Raw genomic sequence first — 25,576 nt, 5'->3', positions numbered from 1 at the left:
AATTCAGGTACATCAGCCATTTGTTGTTATCTAGTGGACAGTTTCTCTTAATGTTCATTGTTATTCGTTGGCAAAATAAAAGTGCCTTAAGTTAAAAATTTGCTTTGAGATTTATTAAAGAATTCAGTATCCGTTCATAATGCATTTATTTACCAGTCTTTTTTTTTTTGCATGTCCATGATAAATTTAATATTGTAAATGTATTAAAATTCATTTACATGCCTATGGCTGCCTTTGATTAAACTTCTTCCAAAAAAAATAAACTGTCTAGTTGTTGATTCCGTTACAAAAAATGTATTTCCTGTCAGATTACCTGCATGTAAGTCACTGCAGAGTCACTGCCAAGTGCGTTCTTCGCCGTGCATTTGTATATCCCAGAGTCTGAGGTTCGAGGATGCTGAATGACGAGGGTGCCTAGGGGGTGCAGAAGCTCAATTCCATGTGTCCTCCCTTTATTTGCCTCTGAGAGCTGGGAGTGGTCAGGCATCTCCCATGTGATTTCCGGCTTGGGGACTCCCAGGGCCACACAGTGGAGCCGAATGGCCGACCCTGTCTTCGTCAGGACGCTCCTGGGCGGGCGATTTGTGATTCGGGGAGCATAGGCAACAACCGCGACTGGAACACTGATCAGTGCGTGGCCAACGCTGTTTTGAGCCTTACAGATATAGTTTCCTCTGTCATAAGCCATTGCTTCTTTGATGACTAAGGTGCCATTTTCATGCAATATGTACTTTCCACTAACTTGAGGCCTGCCTATTACTTGACCACTTGGTAGAGTCCATTCGACGTTTGGCTTAGGGACTCCATCGGACACACAGTGCAGGGACAGAGACTCTCCACCGATGCAGTGAACTGTTCCTAATGCGTTCGTAAGGATAACTGGCTTCTGGCCAATTTCTAACACAATTAATTTCTCAATATAGCCAACTTTATTTCTTGCCCCACACCGGTATTTTCCTGCATCATCCCGGGTCATTTTAAAAATCATAAAAGACCCATTGCTTGCTATCAGATACTGAGAGTTTTGTGGTCTATTGGGAAATCGTGTGCCATTGGGTAAAATCCAGATTATTTCAGGTGGCGGGTTTCCATCAACAGAGCAGTTCAGTGCTGTGGACTTTCCAAGCTGGGCCACTGTTTTTTCATTAAATGGATTTCTGAATGTTGGTCTTCTCAGCATTTCCAATACTTCCAGCTGGACCACCAGCACACTCTCTCCCCCTTCATTCCGAGCCACACAGACAAACTCAGCTGAATCTGAAAGCCTCACATTTCTGATTTCCAAAGTTCCGTTTTTGTGGACTGTGACTCTGCTTCCGTAGTATGGCGCCGTGAGGAAAATGTTGTCTGGCATGACCCACATGATTTGAGGAGATGGTGTCCCTTCAGCTCTGCAATCAAAGTGTTTTTTGGAATGCCTCACGGCTGTGACTTTAATGACAGTTTTGTTTGTATACAGACCATTGATTAATGGAGGCTTGGAAACAACTTCCACTTTGTACCTTTTGGTGTCATCCCCACTGGGATTCCGGGCCACGCACAAGTACTCTCCAGAATCGAGCAGTTTGACTTTGCTGATGGACAAAGTCCCATTGGCGTGAATTGTGTACCTGTCTTTTGAGAATGAAATCCTGTCATTGGAAGGTAGCAGCCAAAATATTTTCGGTCTGGGTTCCCCAATGACCTCACAATCAAGGACAGCTGCGTCTCCAGCTTTGACTCTTACATTGGCCTTGTAACTCTGCTTGATCCGCGGGGCGGCCGTTATTACTGTTAGGTGGACCTTCATTTCATCCTTCCCTAGAGTGTTCTGGGCATAGCAAGTATAAGCTCCTTCCTCTGCTATCCCAACTCTGTTGAAATACAATGTCCCATTGTCGAAAAGGGTGTACCTCCTAGTACGCCAGCCACTGTCATCAGCTTGCATTGCATTGTTTACCATGGTTCCATCCGGCAAACTCCAAGATATCTTAGGCACTGGTGAGCCAGAAGCCTTGCAGTCCACTTGGAAATCTTTCCCATGAAATGCTTGCTTTTTAAAATGTTGCTTGTGATCAATTTTGGCAGGTTTCAGTTTTAGGCTAACATGCATCAGTATCAGGTCATCCCCTATTTTGTTTCTTGCCACACACAAGTAATCACCACCATCTTTTTCTGTTATTGATCCGATAAGCAGGGATCCATTTGGGTAGACATGGATTCGGCTGCCCATTCTAAGAAGAGAAGAGAACGACTTGAGTATGCAGCTGTTAGCAAGGGGCAGGGTGGAAGAGTTGTCTTACTGACATAGGGTTAGTTCTACGGACATTTTCTTAAATTGTGGCAATAAAAATCAGTGCTAGCTTATTTACTGTCTTCTAAACCATTTACTGAAAGATGAAATTATCTAACTGATTAAGTACAATGTAGTGCAAACAAATAGTATTTCTAAGATGGACTTCAAATGGATTTCCTTTACATAGTGAATTTTTAAAAAATTATAATGGTAGCCCTGGCTGATGTGGCTCAGTGAACTGAGTGCCGGCTTGTGAACTGAAAGGTCACCAGTTCAATTCCCAGTCAGGGCACATGCCTGGGTTGCAGGCCAAGTCCCCACTTGGGGACCTAATAAGAGGCAAACCTATATCTCTCACACACTGATGTTTCTCTCCCTCTCTTTCTCTCTTCCTTCCCCTCTCTAAAAGAAAAGTAAACAAAATAAAATTATAATGGTGAGGAGAATGCTAGAAGTTTTGGAGTCCTGGACACATGACTTTCTTGACCATTTTACATATCAAATGATCCTACTGTAATGTGTCAGTAAAGAAGAACTTTCATACATACTTAGAAAAGACACCAGATTATACTTTTTAGGGAGATATTAGTAAGAAAATGTTTAGGTTTTTTTCATTAAAATAAGTTCTAATTTGTTATAAAGAAAATGCCAATATAAGACTTACTGGAAGCTTGCTGTAGCATCTGCCCTTTGCAGGAGGCTATGAAGTGACTCTGGTTCTTGCACTGAACTGTGTGGAACTGCATTTTGCTCCCTGAAGCAAACTACCCAGCCTGCCCTTGTCGTGAGCCATCAGATGGCAGGTATTTCCTGTTAAAACTAAATCTAGTTTTTCAGAAAGATCAGTGGAAATTGAGTGGGTAGTAAAAACGTGATTAGAACACCTACAGATGAAAACCTATGTGTTTTTCTTCTAATTTTTTAGCATCGTGAACTAAGCAGGTAAGGGAACCTGGAGAGAAAAGTATGGACAGTCTTCCATAGTATAACTGCTAACCACGTCAAACAGTCTCGAGTCATCTTTTATTCTCCAGCAAACATATAAGAAGTATGGAAAGTATTGTAGTAGAACATTACAAAACATGCTGATGGCTTATTTCTTTTTAATTTTATTTTTTAAGTATGCAAGAGACTCTTCTGGTATGTAAACCAAGATAAAATCATAATAGATATGCTTGATAAAGGGATGGAGACTGCTGGGAACTTTGCATTTACTTTTAAATCTTTTGGTAGCTCCTTCACTCTTCAGCTTAAAAAACTGGTATGTAGAGAGGCTGTGTCACTTCAGGTCACAGGGCTGGCTCTCAAACCCTGTCTTCTGCACCACGCTGCACTGCCACCTGCTATCATTTTTGCCTAGTCCTTTCCAAAAGCACTGATTCTCGACCGTGCTCATTAAAATCAGTTGTGTAGTATAAAATCATGCTGTCTGGGTCCCACCTCTGGAATTTCTAACTTAAGTAGTGTGGAATGCGGCCATGGTGTTTGGGTTCCAGGATTTCCAAATGATTCTCATGTGTAGGGAAGTCGGAGAGCCACTGCTGTAAAGCCAGTGGTTCTCGATGCATGCCCTTCTCATGCATGTCCTTCATCGCCTGCATCAGAATTCAGTGGGGCCTCATTTAACATGCATCCCCATGTGCCTTGGAATTTATTTAAATACTTTAATTTCACAAAAGATAACTGGCATTCAATATTAATGAAATGCTTATAATTATTTGCGGGCGAAAAAATACTGAAATTATTAAACATGAAAACTGATAAAGCATTGAAAATATTTGATGCTGAAAATGGACTCATACATATAGTAAACTATCGTGTTATTTCTAAACTTTACATTTCGTAGCTCAGTATTTTTTTCATTTTATACCTAAATTTAATTAACATTTAGTCAAATAATTTTGATGCCTTATTGGAAAATTTGAAAATGAACATTTGAATTAAAGATCACAAATGAAATTCATTAATAACATTCAATGCCAACTTACAGTGTGACACTAGAAAAACCTATTCGGCTTATCAGCAGAAATATAAATTCATATCCAGTATGTTCAATGTGTCCTACATGGTATTTTTCATTAATGAAAAGCAAATATATAAAATATAATTACTCCCATCATTTTTGTCATAGAAAAATCATTGCATAAGGTCATGCAAATGGCAAAAATTAGTAACTCATAAGCCATAATTGTGACTTTTCAAAGATCAAACTACAGAAAACCGGATGAAGGCTAGCGTTAGTCAGCCTGCAGCGGGGCACGGGAGGCGGGGCGTGGGTCCCGGCCTGCCGGGGTGGGCGGGTCCTTCCTACCCGGCTTTGCCTTTGAGTGGTTCTTCATGCTGTGACTCATAAAGTGCTTTGCAATTTTATAGTAGCAGTTAAATACAGATTATACTAAAATTTTAAATGTTTAATAGGAGACTTAGAAGAGTCTCCTCAAATAATGGATGGAGTCTTGTCTCTCCAAAACCTTCACTGAGTTGAAAAAATTCTTTTTCCATCAAGAGATTATGAATATATTTACACAGATATATTTTAAAACTGTCACAGCTATGAAAACAAGAGAGTCTTATTCTGCTTTTAACTATGTAACTCAAGAATAAGTTGGCCTGTAGAGTTAGGCATGTAAGAAGCTTGGTTATATATATATATATATAGTTTACATTATTCTATATTAACCTCAAAAGAATTCAGTCTCTAGAGAGAATCACATTTACGTGCTGAGTCTGGGCTCTCTGAAACTGTTCTCTAAAATTTACTGTATTACTTTTCCATTGCAGAAGTTGTACAGCTAAAGTAGATAAAGAAGATAATCCTGACACCAAGGTGTGGTTTACCTGTGCCACTGGTCGACGACAGCCTTGGATGGTAGCCTCCAGATTATTTTGGGTTTGGGTTCACCAATGGCCGAGCAGTTCAGTAGTAATTTGTCCCCAAAATTCACCTCATTCCACGTCTGGGATGCAAATTCTATCCTGGGGGTGGTCTCTTGTTCTTCCAATGTGAGAATTACCACCCTTCTGTCCGAGCCTGTGGAGCTGGTAGCAATGCATTCGTAAGTGCCTCTGTCAGAAGAGGCTACATTTCTTATATACAGCGTCCCGTTTGAAAATAAGTGCAAGTTGGAATCGATAAACTGTAACGGTTTCATTTTAGTGCCATCCGAGAGAACCCAGTGAACACTGGGCTGAGGAGTCCCTTTTGCCGTGCAGGGCAGTTTCAAACTCTCACCCCGAGTGCCTGCAATCACTTGCCTCTTTTGTTCTAGAATGACAGGTGGGGCGGCGATGACTTGTATTTTAACCAGCACCGAATCCTGGCCTGCGGAGTTGCTGGCCATGCATTTGTAAAAGCCCCGGTCGTACACAGTGAGATTGTGGACAACCAACGTTCCGTCAGCTGTCACCAGGGCCTGCCCGTTCCCTTTGGATGATTCTGGGACCTCAGTTTGGTTTGCGAGGATCCAGGAAACTGTAGGCCGCGGTCTGCCCTCAGCCCTGCACTGCAGCTCCACGGTGCTTCCAGAATGAACTGTGAGCTCTCTGGTGTGTCTCTCCAGGATCCTGGGGGGATAGGAAACCACGGACAAGGTGACGTGAAGGTGGTCTTTGCCGAATGGATTGGATGCGGAGCACAGGTACTGTCCGCGGTCCTGAATGTCCACCCTCCGGATGGACAGGGTGCCGTTGGGGAGCACCTGGAACCTGCCACTCTGTTTCCTTGTAGACAAGTCGAGTCCTGATAGAAGAAAGACATTTACAGCCACAGGTCATCAAAGTTTAGATAGAAAACAAATTGTCCAAGTGGAAAGCCATCTTTCTAGGTTACTGAGGACAAATATATTTAAAATTAGAATACCTAGTCTTCACATTGCTAAAATCATTCCTTGATTTTTTTTTGTATCCCCATAGCTTTAATTTAAAAGCCCAATGGCTCAACAAATGACAATTACCTATTTTTTCAAATCACTTTTCTTTGGATCTGCTTTCAAAACATTTTTTAAAATGTTCTTAACTAACATATGGTTTAAAACCTAATTGAGCAAGAAAGCCATGTGGCAAATGTCAAATGAGGATAGTAAAATTTCTGTATCTTGGGGTAGTTTGAAACTGGTGTTGATTCTTTGGATGTGTAACCCTGAAACATATAACACAGTCGACCCTTGTCTCATAACTAAAGAAGACAAACTTGAAATACCTGACGAGACTCTGGTCCAGTGGATGGTGGGCAGAGGATTTCCCACAGCCTCGCAGGGAAGAAAGGCCTCTGAGTCAGCCGGGACGGTAAAACTCGCCGCCTTTCCTCCAACTATTCTGGGCCTTTCAAACACAGTCCTAGACGAAGGCTCAAAGGGAAGGAGTTCAGAAGGTGTTATTTTTTGAACCTGTGTCTTATCAAAGCCATTCTCTGCAGTAGTCTGAATTTCCCCATTTGGAGCATGAGTGGTGTCCTCTGGCAAGCCTAGAATGGGCAGCATGGTCACACCTGGCTTTTCACCTTTTTGAGCAATCTCCAGGTGGGACTCATGCCGAGAGTTATCTTCTGACCAGAGAGGAGGAGTCGATTTAGGATTCTGTGGTTCAACGGTTATTAGTGCTGGCATAGGAGTAGAATGTAACAGATTGGAGTAGATAAAGTAGGTGGTTCCAACTGTGAACTTGGCAGTTAGATGAGCCTTGGGAGATGTTGCAAGCTCTGCAGCTAATTGCTGTGGATTGGCGTTGTGCCTTGAGGGTTCGTGCAGCTTGAATGTGGTATTTGTCAACGTCCAGAAAACAGGAGTTGTCACATTGTTAGTAACTGCACTTTCACTACTCCAGGGAGGGGTGGTGGACACTGGCGTTGGAGTGGCCCTGCTGCTCAGGAGGGTTGGCACCACTGAGTGTCCAGTGCTTGTGCTCCTGGGTGTGGTCCTCTGCTGGAGTTTGCTGAACAAAGTGGTTTCAGAAGCAGCTGTGCTTGTCAAAGTCTGAGTAGTTTCTTGGGGTGGGTCTTCAATTACATCTGTTGTGTTACGTGTTCTTGGGTAAAGATCAGTTGTGCTTGAAGTTCTTCCGGTGTTTTCTAAGGCGGGATGAGTGAAAGCAGAGACACTGGCCTTGGCTGCAGTTTCTGCTGCAGCTGGAATAAGGAGCCTTACAGAAGGGTGTGTGGGGAAACCAGGACTCTGGCTGGGAGAGCTGTTTGGGTCATCTCTGCCCTGAGGCTCCTTTCGGCTTTGCACTTTTCCTGTCCTGGGTCTGCCCATTTGGGTGTGATTGATAATGACAGATGCAGAAGCAGTAGGAGTTGCCAGCATGGCTGCTTGCTCTGATATGAAGGGTGTACTTGATTCCTTGCTTGAGCTACCAGGAAGTGTAGGGTACATGGGTGGAAAGAGCAGCTCCTTCATTGTGGAGAGACTTCCAATGCTGTGTGTTTTAGTGGTATCATGGTGAGTTGTAGCCAGTGTTATAGATGCACTTTGCATCACATTTGCTGAGTGTGCTATGAACCGAAAGGGGGAAACTTTAACTGTGGGTAAAGCAGGAGATATTTTAGGAAGCACTGTGGCTGCGCTTTTTTGTGAACCAAATGTATGTTGATTCTTTAACCTGTTTGTTTGGGTGTGGTTATTTAGCGAGACCTGATGCCAGGGAATTTTCCTTCTTGGAAATTTGGTAATGCCCATGGTTGTAGGCATAGATGGTTTGGTGGTGGGACCTGGAAGTGACGATATAATCATTGAATCTCTTTTAGTTTCACTTATGTTAGATACACTGGGGTAACTAATATTTGTTGTATGAGCTTTTTCCATAGTTACAGATTTCGGGGCATGAGTCCCGACTGCACCAGTTGGCATCACTTGGGCGCTTTCAGCACTGAAATATTTTATTGTGGGTGTTGTTTTCTCAGTATGTACATTTGGTTCGTTATTAAATAGTAATGGTGAATTGTAGACAAGAGTTGTAGACTCTGCTGTGACTCTGGCAATGTCAGCTCTGGGGAGGGTGATGGGGGAAGAACTGGGAAAAGACAAGGTTGCTCCCACAGTGGTGACCTTTTCTCTGATGAGAGAACAGGACGGGCACACTGCACTGAGCTCTGTGGCAGGAAGCACAGTGGTGCTTCTTTCAGAAGAACCTCTGGAGGCTGGCCTCACAAAGCCATATCTATGCCGTGGAAGAACTGGAGCTCTATATGGGCTGATAACTCGCCCCCTTCCCCAAATTTTCCTCCGTCTGACAAAGCGTCTGGACAATGGGGTGTTTGTGGTACTGTTTCTAGGAGTCTGTAACTGAAAATGAGCAGCCCTGGGTGAGCCTAAAGGGAGGCTTGAAGTGCTAAGCCTTTGTGTAGTGCGAGGATGGAAGTGATTGTTCCTGGGGACACTGCCTGCGGTTAGAGGCATCTGATGACCATTCATGACATTTCCTGATGCTAAGAATACATCAGCTTTGCTATCAACACTACTAAGTATTTGGGTCTCGACATCTTTGGTCACCACCCCTGTTGTTATTGGGGGTGCACTTTGCAAATGCTCTCTTCTCCTCCACATGCCCTCAGCACCCTGAAATCGAGTTGCTTCAGGTAGTAGAGGAAGGGCAGTGTCTAAATTTTGGTCGTTTGTGTCTTGCATTTTGCTTGATGTAGTTGGGTTTATGTTCTTTGCCACTACTGTAGTTCTAATAGTAGTGGGTAGTTTGAAATCTGTTGGGTTTTCAGGTGGTAGCGTGTGTGGACTGGCAATTGGGGAGACTTCGGTACCAGTAGTTGTAATTGCCACAGGGATGTCAGATGTTTTTTGGGAATCATCGTACACTGTCCCTGCTGGGACACTGGGGCCTTCGGTTGCCAGGACCACAAACTCCTCATCTGGAGGGAGCATGCCTGAAGCGTCTGCTTCCTCACCAGGGGTTTTCAGGAGTTGGGTGCCCAGCAGAGGTGGCCTCGTCGTGGCATTTTCTTGCTTCTGTGGCATAGTTTTCTTTTTAGCTTTCTCCAAAAGTGTTGCCCAGTGTCGGGGGTCAATTCTCCGAGCAGAGAGAGGGAACTGCCTCCTTTGCTCCCTAAAATGGTGGTTTGTTGAATCTCCATGCCACTGGTGTATTAAATCTTGATATTTGTGCTTCTTGCCTGTGCTCAAGACTTGTTTTCTAGCCTCACCTCCCTCTGAAGCAGGTGTAGGGAACTGTGCAACTGTTGGGTCCCTCGGGTGCACCATGGGACTAGGCTCACCAAATCCAGATCCATCTGTTTCTGCATTATGTTCCACTGGGCTTGGCCCTTTTATTCGGACTGAAACTTGGTTAATCAGAAAGTCGACCCCTGATGGGTTGGCTGCAACACAACGATAATGACCCTCATCTTTTTCAGTGACCTGTAATATTCTCAGTGTGCCATTAAGAATATGCTTCTCCCTGGAGGACTGGTAGAGCACAGTGTTTCCTGGAAGAACCCAGCTAACAGAGGCATCTGGGGTACCAGTGGAATGGCATGGAAGGTCAAGTGTGTCACCAACAGAAACATTATGAGAAGCCCCATTTTCGTGATAGGTTTCAATGTAGGGCTCTACCACGGTAATCCTATAGGTGAGAATATCTGCATCAGCGTAATTGGTGCTTATGCAGTTGTATATGCCTGAGTCAAAACTTTCAGCCATCTGGAGTTCCAGTTTTCCACTTTTGTCTATTAGGATTCGTCCATCCTCACTAACATAAGGGGCTCTCACTTTACTCCCATCAGCTAGAAGCCACTCCAAATGTGGGGTGGGGTCTCCTTGGCCTGGGCAGTCTAGGTTGATAGTCCCACCCACCAAAACAGTGTGTTCCAGCTTCATATTGTTATCCCTGGGAATCATGGTCCATTCATGTCTCACTGGCTTCATCTCTGACCTTGGTAAAGTGATTTGAGCATCACTGGAGTACTGGATCTGTAATGTACTGAGTGTGGTGGCAGTTCTGTTTAGCTGCAATGAAATCTGGTCTTGCATTAACCAAGGAGGATCTGCACGGAGATCAGCCTCTATGTTGGTAAAGATGTCTTCAGGCTTAGGAGCCACCTGTTTATATCGGTAGCAGAGTTGTGGTGTATCAGTGAGCAAGTGGCTCCTTTCTAGTGTCAGAGGAGAGTCACTGTATAAAGCCAGAATTTGCCACACTGGCTGAATGTGACTGTAATCTATGTTACACACCAGAAATGTAGAAAATGATGTATTTAGCCTGATATAATCATTGTCTTCAGTGATTGCAATGGATGATGTCCTTGAGGGCTTTTGGATACTGCAGACCATGTGAGCTTCATTTCCAGACTGGTCTGTCATATTCATAATGAGGGAGCCGAGGGGTGCCATGAAGTTTTGGGGAGAGATGGACACAGAATTGCTGTCTTCCAGAATAGTCAGGCTCTTCAGTTTCAGAGATGGATCAATGTTTGGCTTGACACACAGGAAAGCCGCAGCAGGAACTGTGGCCAAGGGCTTGCCCTCCGAGCTCCTGGGGTTCATGCACAGCGGGCATTGCTGAGAACTGGAGGGACTCCTGTCTTTTTTGCATTTTATTATATCTAGGAAAAATGACAACTTAATTATTGCCAGTTCTGGTCTCTTCATGAACTAATATTTGAACATTTTGAAGAAATAGCTTGAAATTGGAATTTGAAACAATATTTTGGAAATTTTAGTGTTTAATAGAAAGTTCCCTGCTTCTTATGTCTTTTGGTTGACTTCTAAAAAACATACTATCTACATATCCTGTCATAATCTTATACTCATGGGCACAAAGATTTTGTCAGTCTTGTAGAAAGTGCCTGGCAAAATGGCACGCTTATGTTGTCACTTTTATTAACAGTAATTTAGTTCTATTTGTTCGTTTTAATGTTTTGAGTCATAGAACTTTATCGTCCTTTAAAAGATAACAAATGATCATTTATAAGTCCTTGGATATCATTAAAAACCCAAGTTACTTTCCATTATCCATAAGTACAATAACTGAATTACAAGATATCTTGACCTGGTCTAGCTTGGTCTGAATAGGAATGGAGAGAAAGAGATGCAGGAAATAATGAAACAGGTAGAGCCAGGCAGCAGGAGGTGAGGATCTGGCTGAACACAGAGGGTGACCGAGTGGAAGAGAGAGGAAGACACAGCATGAGTCTGGTAGCTGGATTGATGGAGATAGGCCAAGACTCATTGGAGGAGGATCAGGTTTAATGAGAGAGAGCGCTGTACCCAAGCACTGGGGCAGCCCTTTAAAGATCTGACATTGTGGTGAAATCTGAAGCCTGAAAGTCACATAGGACCAGGAACAGCCTAAGCCTTTCCAAGTCATAGAAGCCCCCTCTTTCAGGTGTCCCCGTATCACATAGTGGCCTTTAAAAAGACCACTCTGGTGAGCCTATTTAAAATGGCTGGTCACTGAAATACTTGGTAAGGAGTACAGAGTTTTACTTCACATAAAATGCAGCCAGGGACTTCACATGCTGTTCCAGGCAGTAGCTCCCATCTCATGCCCTTGGACACTGCTTTGAGAAGACTATACTTCTCAGAAGAGCTCATTTGCCAGAGTGGCTGGACAAGGTCACATCACCTTCCCACATGTGCACAGTCCTCTCAAAGGCTCAAAGGCTCAAATCCCTGTAACTGAGGACCCAAAACCCTTCAGTATGTAGTTTAGTACAGTAAGTCAAGCCACAGAGATCTGGCCACTCAGCTTCCTTCAGCAAAGTTTAGAGTCCAAACCTCTGCAGAGTAGCTGACCAGCCTGAAGATCCCTGAGCATGCATGTAAGGGTTCTTAATTCTCCACTTACCAACCAGGTCTGCCCACTTCCCTACTTAGCAGTACTCAGGGCTCAGACCCTGCTAGAGCAGAGAACATGGCAGACTTCTGGCTTAATTAAAACCTGTCACAGAATTAGGTGCACATCTTGGTGTGCTTATTGCTAACACCTGGAGCAGAGTTAGCAGGCCCCTGCCATCCAGGATTTTGCTTCAGATGCGAATCTGATCATGTCACTTCCATTCCCTCTATCACTCTAGGTTTCACAAAGAAATGCTTTTCATCCCCCAAGTCTGCCATGCCCTATCAGGCTCCACTTCCTATCTACTTGCTGTCTGACACGCCCTCTTCCATCACTGCCCCACTAATTACATCCTTCATGGCCCAGCCAGAGCAGCACTTCTTCCATATGGGCTCCCTGCCTTACGTTCTGGTACCTCCCACTTCTCTTACCCTGCCCCTTATCACCCACTATTAGAATGACTTGTCTAGTTGTTTGTCTTCCCACAAGACTGTAAGCTCCATGCTTGTTCATTTCTATGTCCCCAAGCCTGGCCAATGGATGCTCAGGGAAGATTGTAGGGAGGCAGGGAGGCAGGCCTAATTCGATACCATATATCTTATGAATTAAGGTGTCTTACAATTGAAGGTGTTTTCCAGTAGCAGTCAAACAGTTGACAGTCTTGCTAGAGCTACCACTCACTGCCTACACACATCAAATGCCATCATTTACTTAACAGTGCTTTCTCGTCAATTCAGTTACATGCACCATTGGTGCTATATATATTACACTTGCCACTGAAAATATAATATTAAGATTACATTATGCTTTGGCATTAAAACAAGAAGTTACTATATATGCAGAAGGGTATGGAAACAGCAAGCAGCAGGACATAAATTTAATATTTATGAAACAAATGTTTATCAGAGAAATGGCCACAAATCCATATTTTACAGAAGAGCAACCCAGGTGTGTTTTGGAACCTAAGAGCTGAAGAACACAAATAGATGAGGCTGTGCTGCACTTGACTATGGAGATACGTGCCCACGAACTGCCTATCACACACCGAGTAAAGCAACGGAAGGCATGAGAAGCTGTCAGGTCTCTTGGAATGCAAGATGAAATGCACTCCAAAAAAGAAGTTGATGGGACTGATCCATGAGTGTTGTAGTATTACCATCAAGGCTTCTTAGTCAAAAGCAGAACACTTGCCGATTTAAACATGGCTGAAAAATGTTAGCCATAAAGAAAATTTGATATATATTTATCCATATATATTATATATACATATACACACATGCAGTTTGGGGACACATGAAGATGATCGATGGGTGGTAGGCATTTGTATTCACCATCAAAATGGCTATGTAGTGATAAAAGCTTAGTTTAACAGAAGTTTTGATACCTACTCTGTTCTAGGCACATACTAGGGTCTAAGGATGGATAAATTAGACTTAGGAAAGGCAACAGACATGTAATACAAATAAATGTAATAAAATGTTGTCCATTCAAGAACAGAAGTGTGGGCCAGCCGCAGGTGGTAAGTGATCCTTCTGACAGGGAGGGGGCAGGTGGAGGGGCAGCCTGGCTTCCCAGAAAGGTGAGTGCTGAGCAGAGTTTGCTGGATGGCCAGGAGCCCACCAGGCAGAAAAGGAAGGAAGGTGTTCCGGGCTGGGAAGCAGCAGGGTGGAGGTGGTAAAACAGGTGTGTCTGGCGTGGGAGGGTGGCTGCAAATTGGGAAGGAAGGAAATGAGGCTAAAATTAAGCAAGGAGTACCCTAAGAAGATCTGGCATGCCAGGCTAAGATGCTCAGGCCCTGTTCTTTAGGCCAAGGTCAGCAGACTTTTCATGTAAAGGGCCATATGATAAAGACTTTGGGTTTGGTGGACCACAGTTCTCCAACCCAATGACTCAACTATACTACTGTAGCACCAAGGCAGCCATAGATATGTACAAAGTAGGCATGACTGGGTTCCAATAAAACTATTTACAAAAGTGTGGTGAGGGCTGGATTTAGCCCGTGGGCTACAGTAGGCCAATCCCTTGACTCTAGTACCTAAAATAATTGGTGTTTTACAGTGCTGTATTCTACCTGATGAAATGATAGCTGCTAATAAAATATATACTAGCTTGATTTTATCACCCAAGCATGTAACTAGCAAAATGGCAAGTAGGTTTGACACCCTATAGGAACTGAACATAGCCTCATTTTCTCTCTGGGTATACAAAGTGTGAGCATCCTCTTACTTCTTTATTTTTTTCACTGCTACATTTCTCAGATAAGTTTTCCCTATTTGCTCACCTTCTTCCCCCGATAATCCGGCTAACAATCACATGAAAATTTAGTAGTTCTTTCTCACTCATCATTCTCCTTTATCTCTCCCTGGCATTTGAAAGAATCGAGAAACTCAATCCCTACTGCCTTTTAAATGTCTGTGAGGCTACATTCAGGTGTGGTCACCTCACAGTTCAACCTGTCATTCCCCAGACACGAACCATCCTGAGCACCTCCTAGCGGGGCTACTGTTTCTCCCCACTTGGGTCCGCCCTATCTACTGCTCACAGATTGGTGATTCCTAAAATGCACCTCAGTGGGAAGCTGTCCCAAATCCTTCCCTGTAAAATCTTTCTTATTTTTTAAAGGGTAAAATACAAACATTTTGACCTTGCATTCAGCAATTGCCTCAGTGGACTTCAGAACACTTTGCCAGGCGGTGCTGACCCTATGCCAGGCAAATGGGGCCCTTCTTCACCCTTGTCACGAAGCTTATGCTGTCTGCCTTTATGTATGAAACCCCAATTTTAGAAAAAAATCTGGACTTTTGAGCTTCTGCTTTTTTATTTTCTAGCTGTTTGAACTCGGTGGGCAAGAAAATAAAACATATTTATTGACTGCTTATTTTGTGTCACACATTTAGCTCAGTGCTTTGTATGTATTATTTTAAGTATTCTTTCCCATTATTGTTATTCCTATATTACAGGTGAGAAAACTGAGGCATAAAAAGTCTATATGACTAGTCCAAGACATCTAACTTTTCTATGCCTCAGTTTCCTCATCTGGAAATTGAGGAGCGTTGTGAGGATTAAAGAGAAAGCTTCTAGCACAGAGTCAAGCACAGCCTAAGTGTGTTACTTCCCTGCTTCTTTCTTTCTTATTCCTGCTTTACTTGTTGATGCATCTCTTATGCCCCAGCCTATTTTCTCTCCTCTTTAGTCAAGGCAGAGTAATTTTTACGGACATTGAGCTCCTATAGAATTAAATCTTCAATATAAGTATTTGATGATTTCCATTCATAGCCTGATTGTATGTGTTTAGCATATTCACCTAAAAGATTCTACACTCCCAGAAAGCAAAGAGGGTGTCTATTGGCCTAATATACCTCAGAGTGTTTAGTTAATGTTTTTTTATTAACTTTTGAGTATTTATATTAACTGACTACATACATACGCATATACATACACACATGTGATTGTGTGTGTATATATATATATGTACAATACATATTTATATATTTCACAACGGTAACTTTTTTCACTTTACTCAAGCTTCTGACCTTGACCCTTTCTTACCACCTCCCTCAGTCAGCCCTCCCACAACTTTACAAAGGAGGAATAGGCATCAGGCACAAATTTTCTTGGTCTCCTCCACCAGCCCTAGGACCTGTCCTGCCTTTGTGTCCACCTAGTGCACCTTTCATATCCTACCTCCTGCGGAAAACCCCTCTGGCTATGGCTGGATCTCTTGTCTGCCTGCCCCACCTCACCATCTTCTCAGGGGACTTGCACAGTTGATGATCTGTTCCTTCTACAGCGTTGTCACATTATCAGCAATCTAATCACCTTGAACATGCTCAAGTCTCTCTCCTGCTTGACTGCACATATCCATCTAGCTGCCACCTTCCTCCCTCATTTCACGCCAAACCTCTCTGAAGAGTGGACTGTGCCCCCAGCCCCCACCCCCGGTGCCTCCCCACAAGGCAACCCAGCTCCCATTAATTTTTCAAAGAAACCAACCATCCCCTTTGATGACAAAATCAAGGGGTACATTTTGGTCATTACCTTAAGGACTTAATAATTATTTCATCAGGTTTTAACAATTAACAATGTAATTAGTTTGACATTTTCCCCATAAGAATATAAGCCCCATGAGGGCAAGGACCTTAATCTGTATTGTTCATTTTTTGAATCCCTATGTTCTCTGTGGCCTCCTATACATAGGTTTATGATAACTGCTTGCTAATGGATCTTGCATTTTTCATGGTAAATTCTGTCTTCCCTGTCAAAGGGCATTTCATGCCCTGATGGTCTGTTTGCTTATCTGTAACCCACTAGTAGTGTGGTTAGATCAGAGACAGCGCCCTTAGCACTTCCATCACCTAGCACAGAACCTTAACTAGATCTCCAAAAATTGCATATTGAGTGAACGAATAACTGAGAAGAGGAGGGAAGGTTTTTCATGGCTCATGGTGTAAGGAAGTGTAACAGGCAAACATTTCTTACTTTGTAATTTTGCCAAAAGCCAGGAATGGCGATCAGATAGCTAACCTTTGAAACAACGAACAATTAATTCATGAAAGAATGAAGAGAGTCTGTTATCTGAATTATTACTTAGACTTCTTTTTTTCCCACCTACATTACCTTGGCCTGCTCACTTACTGATAAGCACCTCCAGGCAGGATGCTACTATTGCCGTAGGACAAAGAAATAAACAGTATGCATACCTGGCTTCTCCTGTATCCAGTCAGACATCCACTTTAAATGACAGTCACAGGTCCAGGGGTTCCCGTGGAGATAAAGGCTTTCCAGATCCGGCATGTACGAGATCATCTCTTGAGGGAGGGTGTTCAGAAAGTTGTCAGACAAGTACAAGTACTTAATGAAAGATGTTTTAAATATCTGGAGGTAGCGCAAAGAGACAAACGTATCTGGATGGAGCTTAGTGAGCCGATTGCCTTCCAAGTGCACAAGTCGGAGAAAGGTGAGTCCATAAAAAACCTCTGGGTTTATAAACTCGATATTGTTGTGATCCATATGCAACCGTGTTAAGCTCCTGAGGCCATAAAAGGTATCCTTCTGAAGTTTCTGGACTTTGTTATAGCTCATTTTTAAGACCTAAGAATAAAAAGGACATTTATTTTCTCAAAGGAATTATCACAAAAGGAAAAAGCATGTCAGTGAAACATATGCTGAGACTAATCCGATGCAGTGATCGTATCTTGTTTCAGTCACGATTCCTTAACCTTGAGATATGTATTGAAGTATTTACAGATGAAACATTCTAATTTCATGGGGTTGTCTCCAAGCAACACAATGAAATGGAAAAGAAAGGAGTGAAGGTGCTTGTAAAACGATGTGTTATGTGCTGATAACTATTGAAGCGGGAGATGAAGCTACATTGAAGCTACATTGGTGATATTTTATACTACTGTTGCATATAATTGAATATTTCCATACTAAGTTTTTTTCACATATCTTGATATTTCAAGTAAATTTAAGATTTCTTGAACCTAAGTTTTTCACAAAAAATTATTTTATTTTTGACATTTATAGTGGCTTATTGATATATGATTGACATACCATAAAATCTTACCTATCTAAAATATACAATTCCAAGTTGTGCAACCCTCACTATTCTCTAGTTTTAGAAGATTTTCATCACCCCAAAGTAAAAACTGATACTCCTCAGAAGTCATTTTCCCCATTTTCCTTGCATTGGAAAACCACATATTTAATTTGTTCTTGTGGATTTGCCTATTCTCATTATTTAAAATAAATGAGATTGTACAATATGTGATCTTTTGTGTCTAGCTGTTTTTTTCAATTAGCCTACTAGTTTTAAGACCTATTCATGTTTAGAGGCAGCAGCCCTTCATTCCTTTTTATTGCTGAGTAGCATTTCATTGCATGCATGTAACATATTTTATTTATCCATGTATAAACTTATGAACATTTTGGCTGTTTTCCACTTTTGGCTATTATGAATAATATGATTTTAATTTATCTTGAATTAAAATTAAAATAATATTTGAATAATTCAATAGTGTATTCTTTCATTTCTTCTGCAGTTAAACACACTAGTTAAACACACTTTGTCTCCCAAAAAGAAAGGACAAAGAAATGCTAGTAAAAGCAATGGTTTCTCATCATTTTTCCTGATTCGACCTACTCTCTCATCTCTGTTAAGAGTGTGCTTTTCTGGAATGACTAATTCTGTAATAAGCAAAAACAGTGAAACTGGCAAGGTAGAAGAGATTTGTCTCTCGTATTACCTGGGAGTACAATTTCAAAGTCAGTGGTCCTTGCCCTGACCTGCATGACTCAGTTGATTACACATAGTCCTACAAAGTGAAAGGTCACCAGTTCAATTCCCAGTCAGGGCACATGCCTGGGTGGTTGAGAGCAAGTGATTGATATTTCTCTCCCTCTCTTTCTCCCTCCCTTCTCCTCTCTCTAAAAATAAATTAATTAATTAAAATAAATCAAACTCAATTGTCCTCAATATCTATTAAAACTTGGTCAAGAGTATAAATGTGTGGAGAATTTCATGAACGATATGTATTCCATCTAGTCCTCAGAAACATATAAATAAAGCCTGATTCCAAATAAAGCCTGATGAAGCCAAATGAACAGAACCCCATACTAGACTGAATTTTGTGGCCTTATTCAGCCCTGGTATGTTGTCAAAAGGCTCTGTGCACACTGGTATTTTATTTTTTATAAGGATATAACTGACTTTATTGTGCTGTCTTTTTATCAGAAGCTATGGGAGACAAAGTTTTAAATCAGATGTGGTTGTGCTTTTTCTGAAAAGTGGTTTTATCAATTTTTATGTATAAAAAATTATAGACATCAGGACTTGTGAGCTTCCGGACAAGCTCAAGTCCTACTGGGCACAGCGGCCCCGCGCCCTGTGCCGGCGCCTCCCCGCTCTCCTCCCTGCTCTCACTCAGACTCCTTTTACCCTGCATTGTCTTACCTGCCGGAGGGAGAACTCCTACAGTTGTGGCACACTCTCGGAAGTCTCTACAACCTTTTAAAGGTTTTTGAACAAGCCAGGATGTAAATAAATAACCAAATAAAGTGAACCTGAAAAAAGTATATTGCTGTATAGAAAGCTAACTTCTAAGATGGCAATTATTTTTAGGAACCACATTCATTTCTCAGATGAACATGACTAGTGGCAGCATTTTAGGTTTAAATGTTAAAGGGTTAGTAATCACTGGGTATATTAGCCCGAGGCATGAGAAAACTTGCCTTAGAATTCTTTTATTATTCAAATTTCTACATACAGTTGCATTTAAGAAGAAATTGGTTCTTGGACTCTCTACCTTGATGTCTACTTCTAATCCACAGAATGCTGCTTTGGGGATGCTGTAGGAACAGGCCATTTTGGGAGGGATATCTTACCTCTGTCATCTGTCCCTTCCCACCAGGTCTCACCTGCAGGGCCTGCAAATCTGCGAAGGTCTTGGCTGGGATTGTGTGGATGCCATTGCTGTGCAGCATCAGTAACTCCAATTTGTTCAGGCCCGAAAAATCTGTTTCTGTCAATCTGACCAAGCTATTGTACCTGAAATACAAATGGCATTCTAGGTGTAAACTGAGCCTGTCAATTAAAGTTCAAATGTGAAAGCAAACCCCCCCACTCCCACCACCACACACACACACATGAGTGCCTCTCTTGTTTTATCTGTGCTCTAGGAAGATAATACAATGCTTGGAAAAGTATTGAGATTCATCAGAAGGTTTACCCTCCACCCAGCTCTTGTAGTGAGTGTAGTTACAATCACCTTATTCTTTCTCCTGGGACATGCCACATTTCTTCTTGTTTTCAAACCTTTCGGAGCATGCTGTTCCCCCAGGTTGGAATACCGTGATTCCACCCCCCCTCTTTGTGAGCACTATTAGGACCCAGCCCATTCTTTCACCTCCTGGCCCCCTCACTCTTGCAGGCAGGGTCGGGGTGGGGGGAATTCATCATTGTAAAGCAGTCAAGAAACCTGGGCTCTGAAGCCAAGTGGTTTGGTCATGATTATGAACTTCAGCACTTGGTAGTAAGTACTAGGAGTGACTCTGAATAAAATCAGTGACCTTTCTGTCTCTCAGTTTTCTCATTTATAAAGTGCAAAGAACAGAACCTACTCCACAGGGGTGAGGAGGGTTATATGAATGAATGCATGAAGAGTGCTTAGCCAAATGCCAGGCCCTAGTAAGCACACAATTGATGACAGCCATTACAATCAGTGATTGTTACTAAGTTCCTTTACTGTATTATGGTTCTTATTAAGTTGTACTGAATGCACTTCTGTCTTCTCCTTTTAATTATAGCTTCTAGCAGTGAATGTAAGTCTTGTTCATTGAATTTCCAGTCCCATCCATTGTGTTTGGCACATAGGGGCCATTGGCTCACAAATCTCAAATAAATGATGTTAAGTTCAAATACACGTGTCCACACAGTTTTTCATGAACTTTTAAAATGTAGTCAACTTTTGGTAGATTTAATTAGGTGTGCACTTTTAAAAGCATTTTAAATAAGTCAGTTTATATGGGAAAAAGCCCAAGGGCTTCAAAAAGGATTTAGCCCACTTTTCACACAGATTTTTTACATGTAGGAGGACTCTCCTAGTCTTCCTGTTATCTCTCACTGGTACAACAGAACCCTAATTTGTAACAAGAGCTATTTTACTATTTTACTCTGAGCACAAAGGAAGCCAGGATGAAGCTGTCTGATAGTCATGGGCCTCCCCACCTACCAAGGGTGACTTAAGGTGCCAGAAGAACATTCTCTGAATAAAAGTTTATGAGTTAACATTTCTTAGTGCCCTAACAAACTTAAGATCCTTGTGTACTCATTTCAGAAAAGAAAGTTTATTACAATTGTGGTTAATCTCCCAAAGTCCTAAGTGTTTAGGGGACAATCCCTTTTAAGAAGGAGACAGGACGAGGACTCTCACGCACCCTAAATTGATACGTTCCACATGGGGCGGAATGCTGTCTGGGATGGAGGTCAGGTACCGAAATGTGCAGTGCACTTCTGTGGGCACGTAACAGGCACAGCGGCGAGGGCAAGCCCTGCCCCCGGGGGTGGCCACCAGGCAGGTCACAGCGAAGGGCACCAGTAAGCAGGTGATTCTGCTACCTTTCACTTTCATCCTGAAAAAAAAGTCAAAACTCAGAGTTATAACTATGGTTTGAGCAAAGTCCCAATACAGCCACACACAGTAACTCTGCTAATCAGAGGCCTTCCAGAGGGGTCCTAGGTGGCCAATTTTGTTTGCAACTTTTACAGTAAAACTAACTCCGTACCAAGCCATAGTGTATGCTGGCCTCACCTGGAGCTTTGTGATCAAGTGGCATATTTACTGCTGTGAAAACTCCTGTATAGCTAGCTTTTCACTTGTTCATGAAAAGCAGAAAATCCTATTACTTAGGGAGTCATTAAAAAGAGGAAATTAAGACCACAATAAAGACACTGTGATGACCAAAACACATAAGGAATAGTTTCCAGTTTATACATTAGTTCTTTTAAAAACTGGTTATAAAACTAATACATGTACATGACAGAAAATTTGGAAGCTGTAAATACATAGAAAAAATTAAAATTACTTATATTCTCACCCCCCAAGTATAAGCATTAAAAGTTTGCTGTACACCTTCCAGCCTTCTATATACATTGTATATTTTCTGTGTATATGTGTGTGTATCAGGCTAAATTATGTAACACTTTTAATCATTAAATGTTTAATACAAGGTGTGGCAAAATTAGGTTTACAGTTATGAGTACATGACAGTTTATTTTTATATTTTTATTTATTAATCATTGTATGATTTTCCATATGAACAACTGTAAACCTACTTTTCTCCTAACCTGTATGTGTGTTTTCATTTTATTAAACCTTCTTCAAAAACACTTTTTTCTGGTAAAACATTTTACTTATTTATTTTTAGAGAGAGGGGAAGGGGAGGAGAAAAAAAAGGAGAGAAACATCAGTATGTGGTTGCCTCTCATGAGCCCTCTACTGGGGACCTGGCTTGCAACCCAGGCATGTGCTCTGACTGGGAATCAAACAGCAACCCTTTGGTTCACAAGCCCGAACTCAATCCACTAGCCAGGGCCAAAATCACTTTTATAAACTGTAATAATCCACTGAAAGACTGAATAAATCTCTCTCTAATATGTCCGTCAACCTTGCCAAAAAAAAAGGCACGTTGCACATTTCACTGCCAAACAATGACCATAAACAACAGCATCTGCTGAGAGGCCCCAGCATTGCACTTGCGCCACGGCGGGCGGGCGTGCTGACCCCTCGCAGGCGTCGGGCTGCCTGTCTGCTTTCGCTCTGCTCGGCACATCCCTCTCTGCCAGTTTCCCTGTCCCTTCTGCTCCTCATGTCAGCCAAGGGGGTGGGGGAGCATGACCAGGGAAGAAATACGCTCAGCTTGTTGGAAAATGTTATCTGCAACCCACATGTGGGGCCAGCCCAGGAAGCCAAACCTTATTTTCCCCTGCAATTCAGAACATACAAGGTTGCAATAAAAATCTTTATTATGCATTTCTAAGAAATGTGACCTTCATCATTTAAAATCTCAACGTTCCTTAGAATGATTTATTTTGGATTCTACCAGCAACCATCCTTTGGCCATAAACTACGCTAGAAACAGCATGGGTGTTGAATTGTTTGTATCGTCCCATAAAGATAACAGAATTGTTATTAGAATGTAGCCCAACTTAAAATTTAATGTAGAATTAATCACACACCACTTTTGTCACTGTGACCATCTGGTTACAAAACTTACAAATAACTGTGTCTGATTGGAGACAACATCTGCATCTTCTTTTCCATAGACAAGCATAGAAAGGAGCAGCGGGATGCAGGTAATTCTCTTATTCAGCTAGAAAACAGCATTGGTACGCCCACATATGGGCTATTTAAAACCAAAACTCTAAAGGGATATGGATGGTGAATCCACAAACTTCAACCTGAAAATGTGTATAATGAAATGGAAATTGACAATACCTGAGCTCTTCTTGGCTGGTCCTGAGTCCTCTCCTGAGACAAGCAGGGACAGAAAATCTTCCTAAGAAAGGGAAAATTTTATCCAAACCAGAGTGAGGTTTGCTCCCAAAGTAAGCTAGTGGCTTAGTCTTTCTGGCTGGCAGCTCGGAGCAGCGCTCTGGAGGGAGACCTGGAGGCACTCCCACCACTTCAGAGACTAACGGGTTCCCTTATTATAACTGTTGTTACAGAAACAAAGGGCAAAGTGGAGGTTTTGAAATTTCCTTTCTCCTCTCTCAGCAGTGTGCTTTGATTCTCTTTAACGCCGTCACTTAAATATAATGATTATATTGCTCCATTTTACCCCCCAGGTCCCAGAAGTTTGTCTTCCATTTGTCTTTTTTCTTTTTTTTTTTGGGGGGGGGGGTAGCAAATCTGCCATAGGTGAAGCAATAAGGATCCTGACCCACTGAAAAACCTTTACTCAGAGTGTGTCTTTTTCCCCAGCATCAGTCACTGAAAAAAAGTGACTTTGCCCTATTTTCTTTAATCCTTCTTCCTCCTCAGTGCTTCTCCCATCCCTTACCGACCCTCACCCACCAGGCAGCATGCTTTCTGCATTCCCACTCCAAGCCCCTCACGGTCCGCCTGTCCCCTTCCTGGGAAAGGATTGGTGGAGCCACTCACCTCTGCCCAGGTGACCAATGGGCTCCCGCCGCCCGCAGTGCAGTGTCCGCAGCTCAGCCCGGCCGCCAGGGGCTCAGGTCGCGTGGCTCCTCCAGCTCAGAAGGGAAGAAGGCGGGGCTGGAGTGGGCTGACGCTGACGGGTGTGTCCGGGGACACCGCTGGGGCTCGCAGCACAGGGATGAGTAATAGGCGACCCTTAAGCTCTTTATTTCTGAGTGCGACCGGTTCAGCCGTTTGCCTCTGCCGTTTTTTTCATCTCAGTTTCCACTGCCCGGGATTTTTCCAGGTGTGACCTGGCTGGTGGGCGGGGCAGTTGCAGGGGTGGCGAGTCCACACCCACCCACATTGTTCCCCTCCATCTCTTGACTGCAGGGTCATTTGGGTTAAGGGTTGCTTTCATCACCACCGGTTGTCCTCAGTTCTGTGTCTCCTCGAAGTTTTTTATTGAACTTACTGGGGTGACATTGGTTAATAAAATTATATGTTTCAAGTGTACACTTCTGTAATACATCATCCGTATGTTATATTGTGTGTTCAGCACCCCCAGTCAAGTCTCCTTCCATCACCATTGATCCCCCTTTGCCCTTCTGAACCTCCCTCCACCCCCTTTTCCCTCTCGTAATCACCATACTGTCTCCGCGGGTTCTGTTTTATTTTGCATAATTCCTTCACCTTTTTCACCCCCCCACGCCCCTCCTTTGACAGCTGTCAATCCATTCTCTGCATCTGTGAGTCTGTTTCTATTTCGTTTATTAGTTTCTGTTCCTTCGATTCCACATATAAGTAAGATTATATGGTATTTCTCGTGCTCTGACTGATTTCACTTAGTATGATATTCTCCAGGCCTACTGCTGCTGCAAGAACTAAGGCTTCTTCCTCTTCTTCTTTTTTTTTTTTTTTTACAGCCAAGTAATACTCCACTGTGTAAATGTACCGCAGGCTTTTACCCACTCATCTACTGATGGGCACTTGGGCTGCTTCCAGATCTTGGTGATTGTAAATTACACTGCAATGAACACAGGGGTGCATATATTCTTTGGAATTAGTGTCTTAGGTTTCTTTGGATAAATTCCCATAAGTAAAACAGCTGGTCATAAGTTGGTGCCATTTTTAATTTTTTGAAATCATACTGCTTTCCACAGTGGCTGTACCAATCTGCATTCCCACCAACAGTGCACAAGGGTTCCCCTTCCTCCACATGCTTGCCCACACTTGTTGTTTGTTGATGTACTGATGATAGCCATTCTGACAGAGGCGAGGCGCTATCTCATTGTGTTTTTAATTTTCATTTCTCTGATGATTAATGACACTGAGCATCTCTTCATATGTTTATTGACTATCTGTAAGTCCTCTTTGAAGAAACATCTATTCAGGCCCTTTGCCCGTTTATGAATTGGGTTGTCTGGGTTGAGTGTGCATGTATGTGTGTGTTGAGTTTCATAAGTTCCTTATAACTTTCCTGAAGTTCTTCCTGAAGGCTAGAGTTAGCCATGAACACCTGTGATACCTGCAGTCTGGCTGTTCTGTTTGGCCCAACTAGAGAAACCACTCTTGTAAAAGGAAATATCAGAGAAATGAATATAAAAGTTATTGTCTGTTTGGGTTGTTTTTTCCTACCTCATCTCAGCCCCCACTGTCCACAAAGGTAGCCTCCAGAATCATCCCTAGCTACTCAGTCCTCATACAATTATAGACAGGGCTCCCCATATTTTGACTCCTAACACTGAACTAGTATAAATAAAATGATCTTTCACTCCCTCCAGTTATACTGCATTTAAGCTTTTGGTAAGAATTTGGAATGAACGTCTTAGGGCAGTGGTTCTCAAGGTGTGGTCTGGGACCAGCAGCACCAGCATCA

At 42.5% G+C, this 25,576-nt stretch overlaps 1 protein-coding gene across 1 annotated transcript; it reads right to left on the bottom strand.

Moving 5' to 3' along the window:
- Positions 1-143: 143 nt before the first annotated feature.
- On the bottom strand, positions 144-23,789 carry IGSF10 (immunoglobulin superfamily member 10). The gene is made up of 8 exons (XM_037136110.2): positions 23,719-23,789; positions 23,053-23,113; positions 20,993-21,187; positions 19,475-19,604; positions 16,756-17,146; positions 6,474-10,820; positions 5,114-6,014; positions 144-2,213 (listed from the first exon to the last, which is right to left on the bottom strand). Exons 3-8 carry the CDS (start codon positions 21,184-21,186, stop codon positions 305-307), a joined length of 7,872 nt encoding a protein of 2,623 aa, XP_036992005.2. The 5' UTR covers position 21,187; positions 23,053-23,113; positions 23,719-23,789; the 3' UTR covers positions 144-304.
- Between the last annotated feature and the right edge of the window lie 1,787 nt (positions 23,790-25,576).

The sequence above is a fragment of the Artibeus jamaicensis genome, unplaced genomic scaffold (genome assembly GCF_021234435.1).
Source record: "Artibeus jamaicensis isolate MK-2021 breed Jamaican fruit bat unplaced genomic scaffold, CSHL_Jam_final contig_466, whole genome shotgun sequence".
Classification (NCBI taxonomy): domain Eukaryota; kingdom Metazoa; phylum Chordata; class Mammalia; order Chiroptera; family Phyllostomidae; genus Artibeus; species Artibeus jamaicensis.
This window is presented reverse-complemented; position numbering and strand designations above follow the sequence as displayed.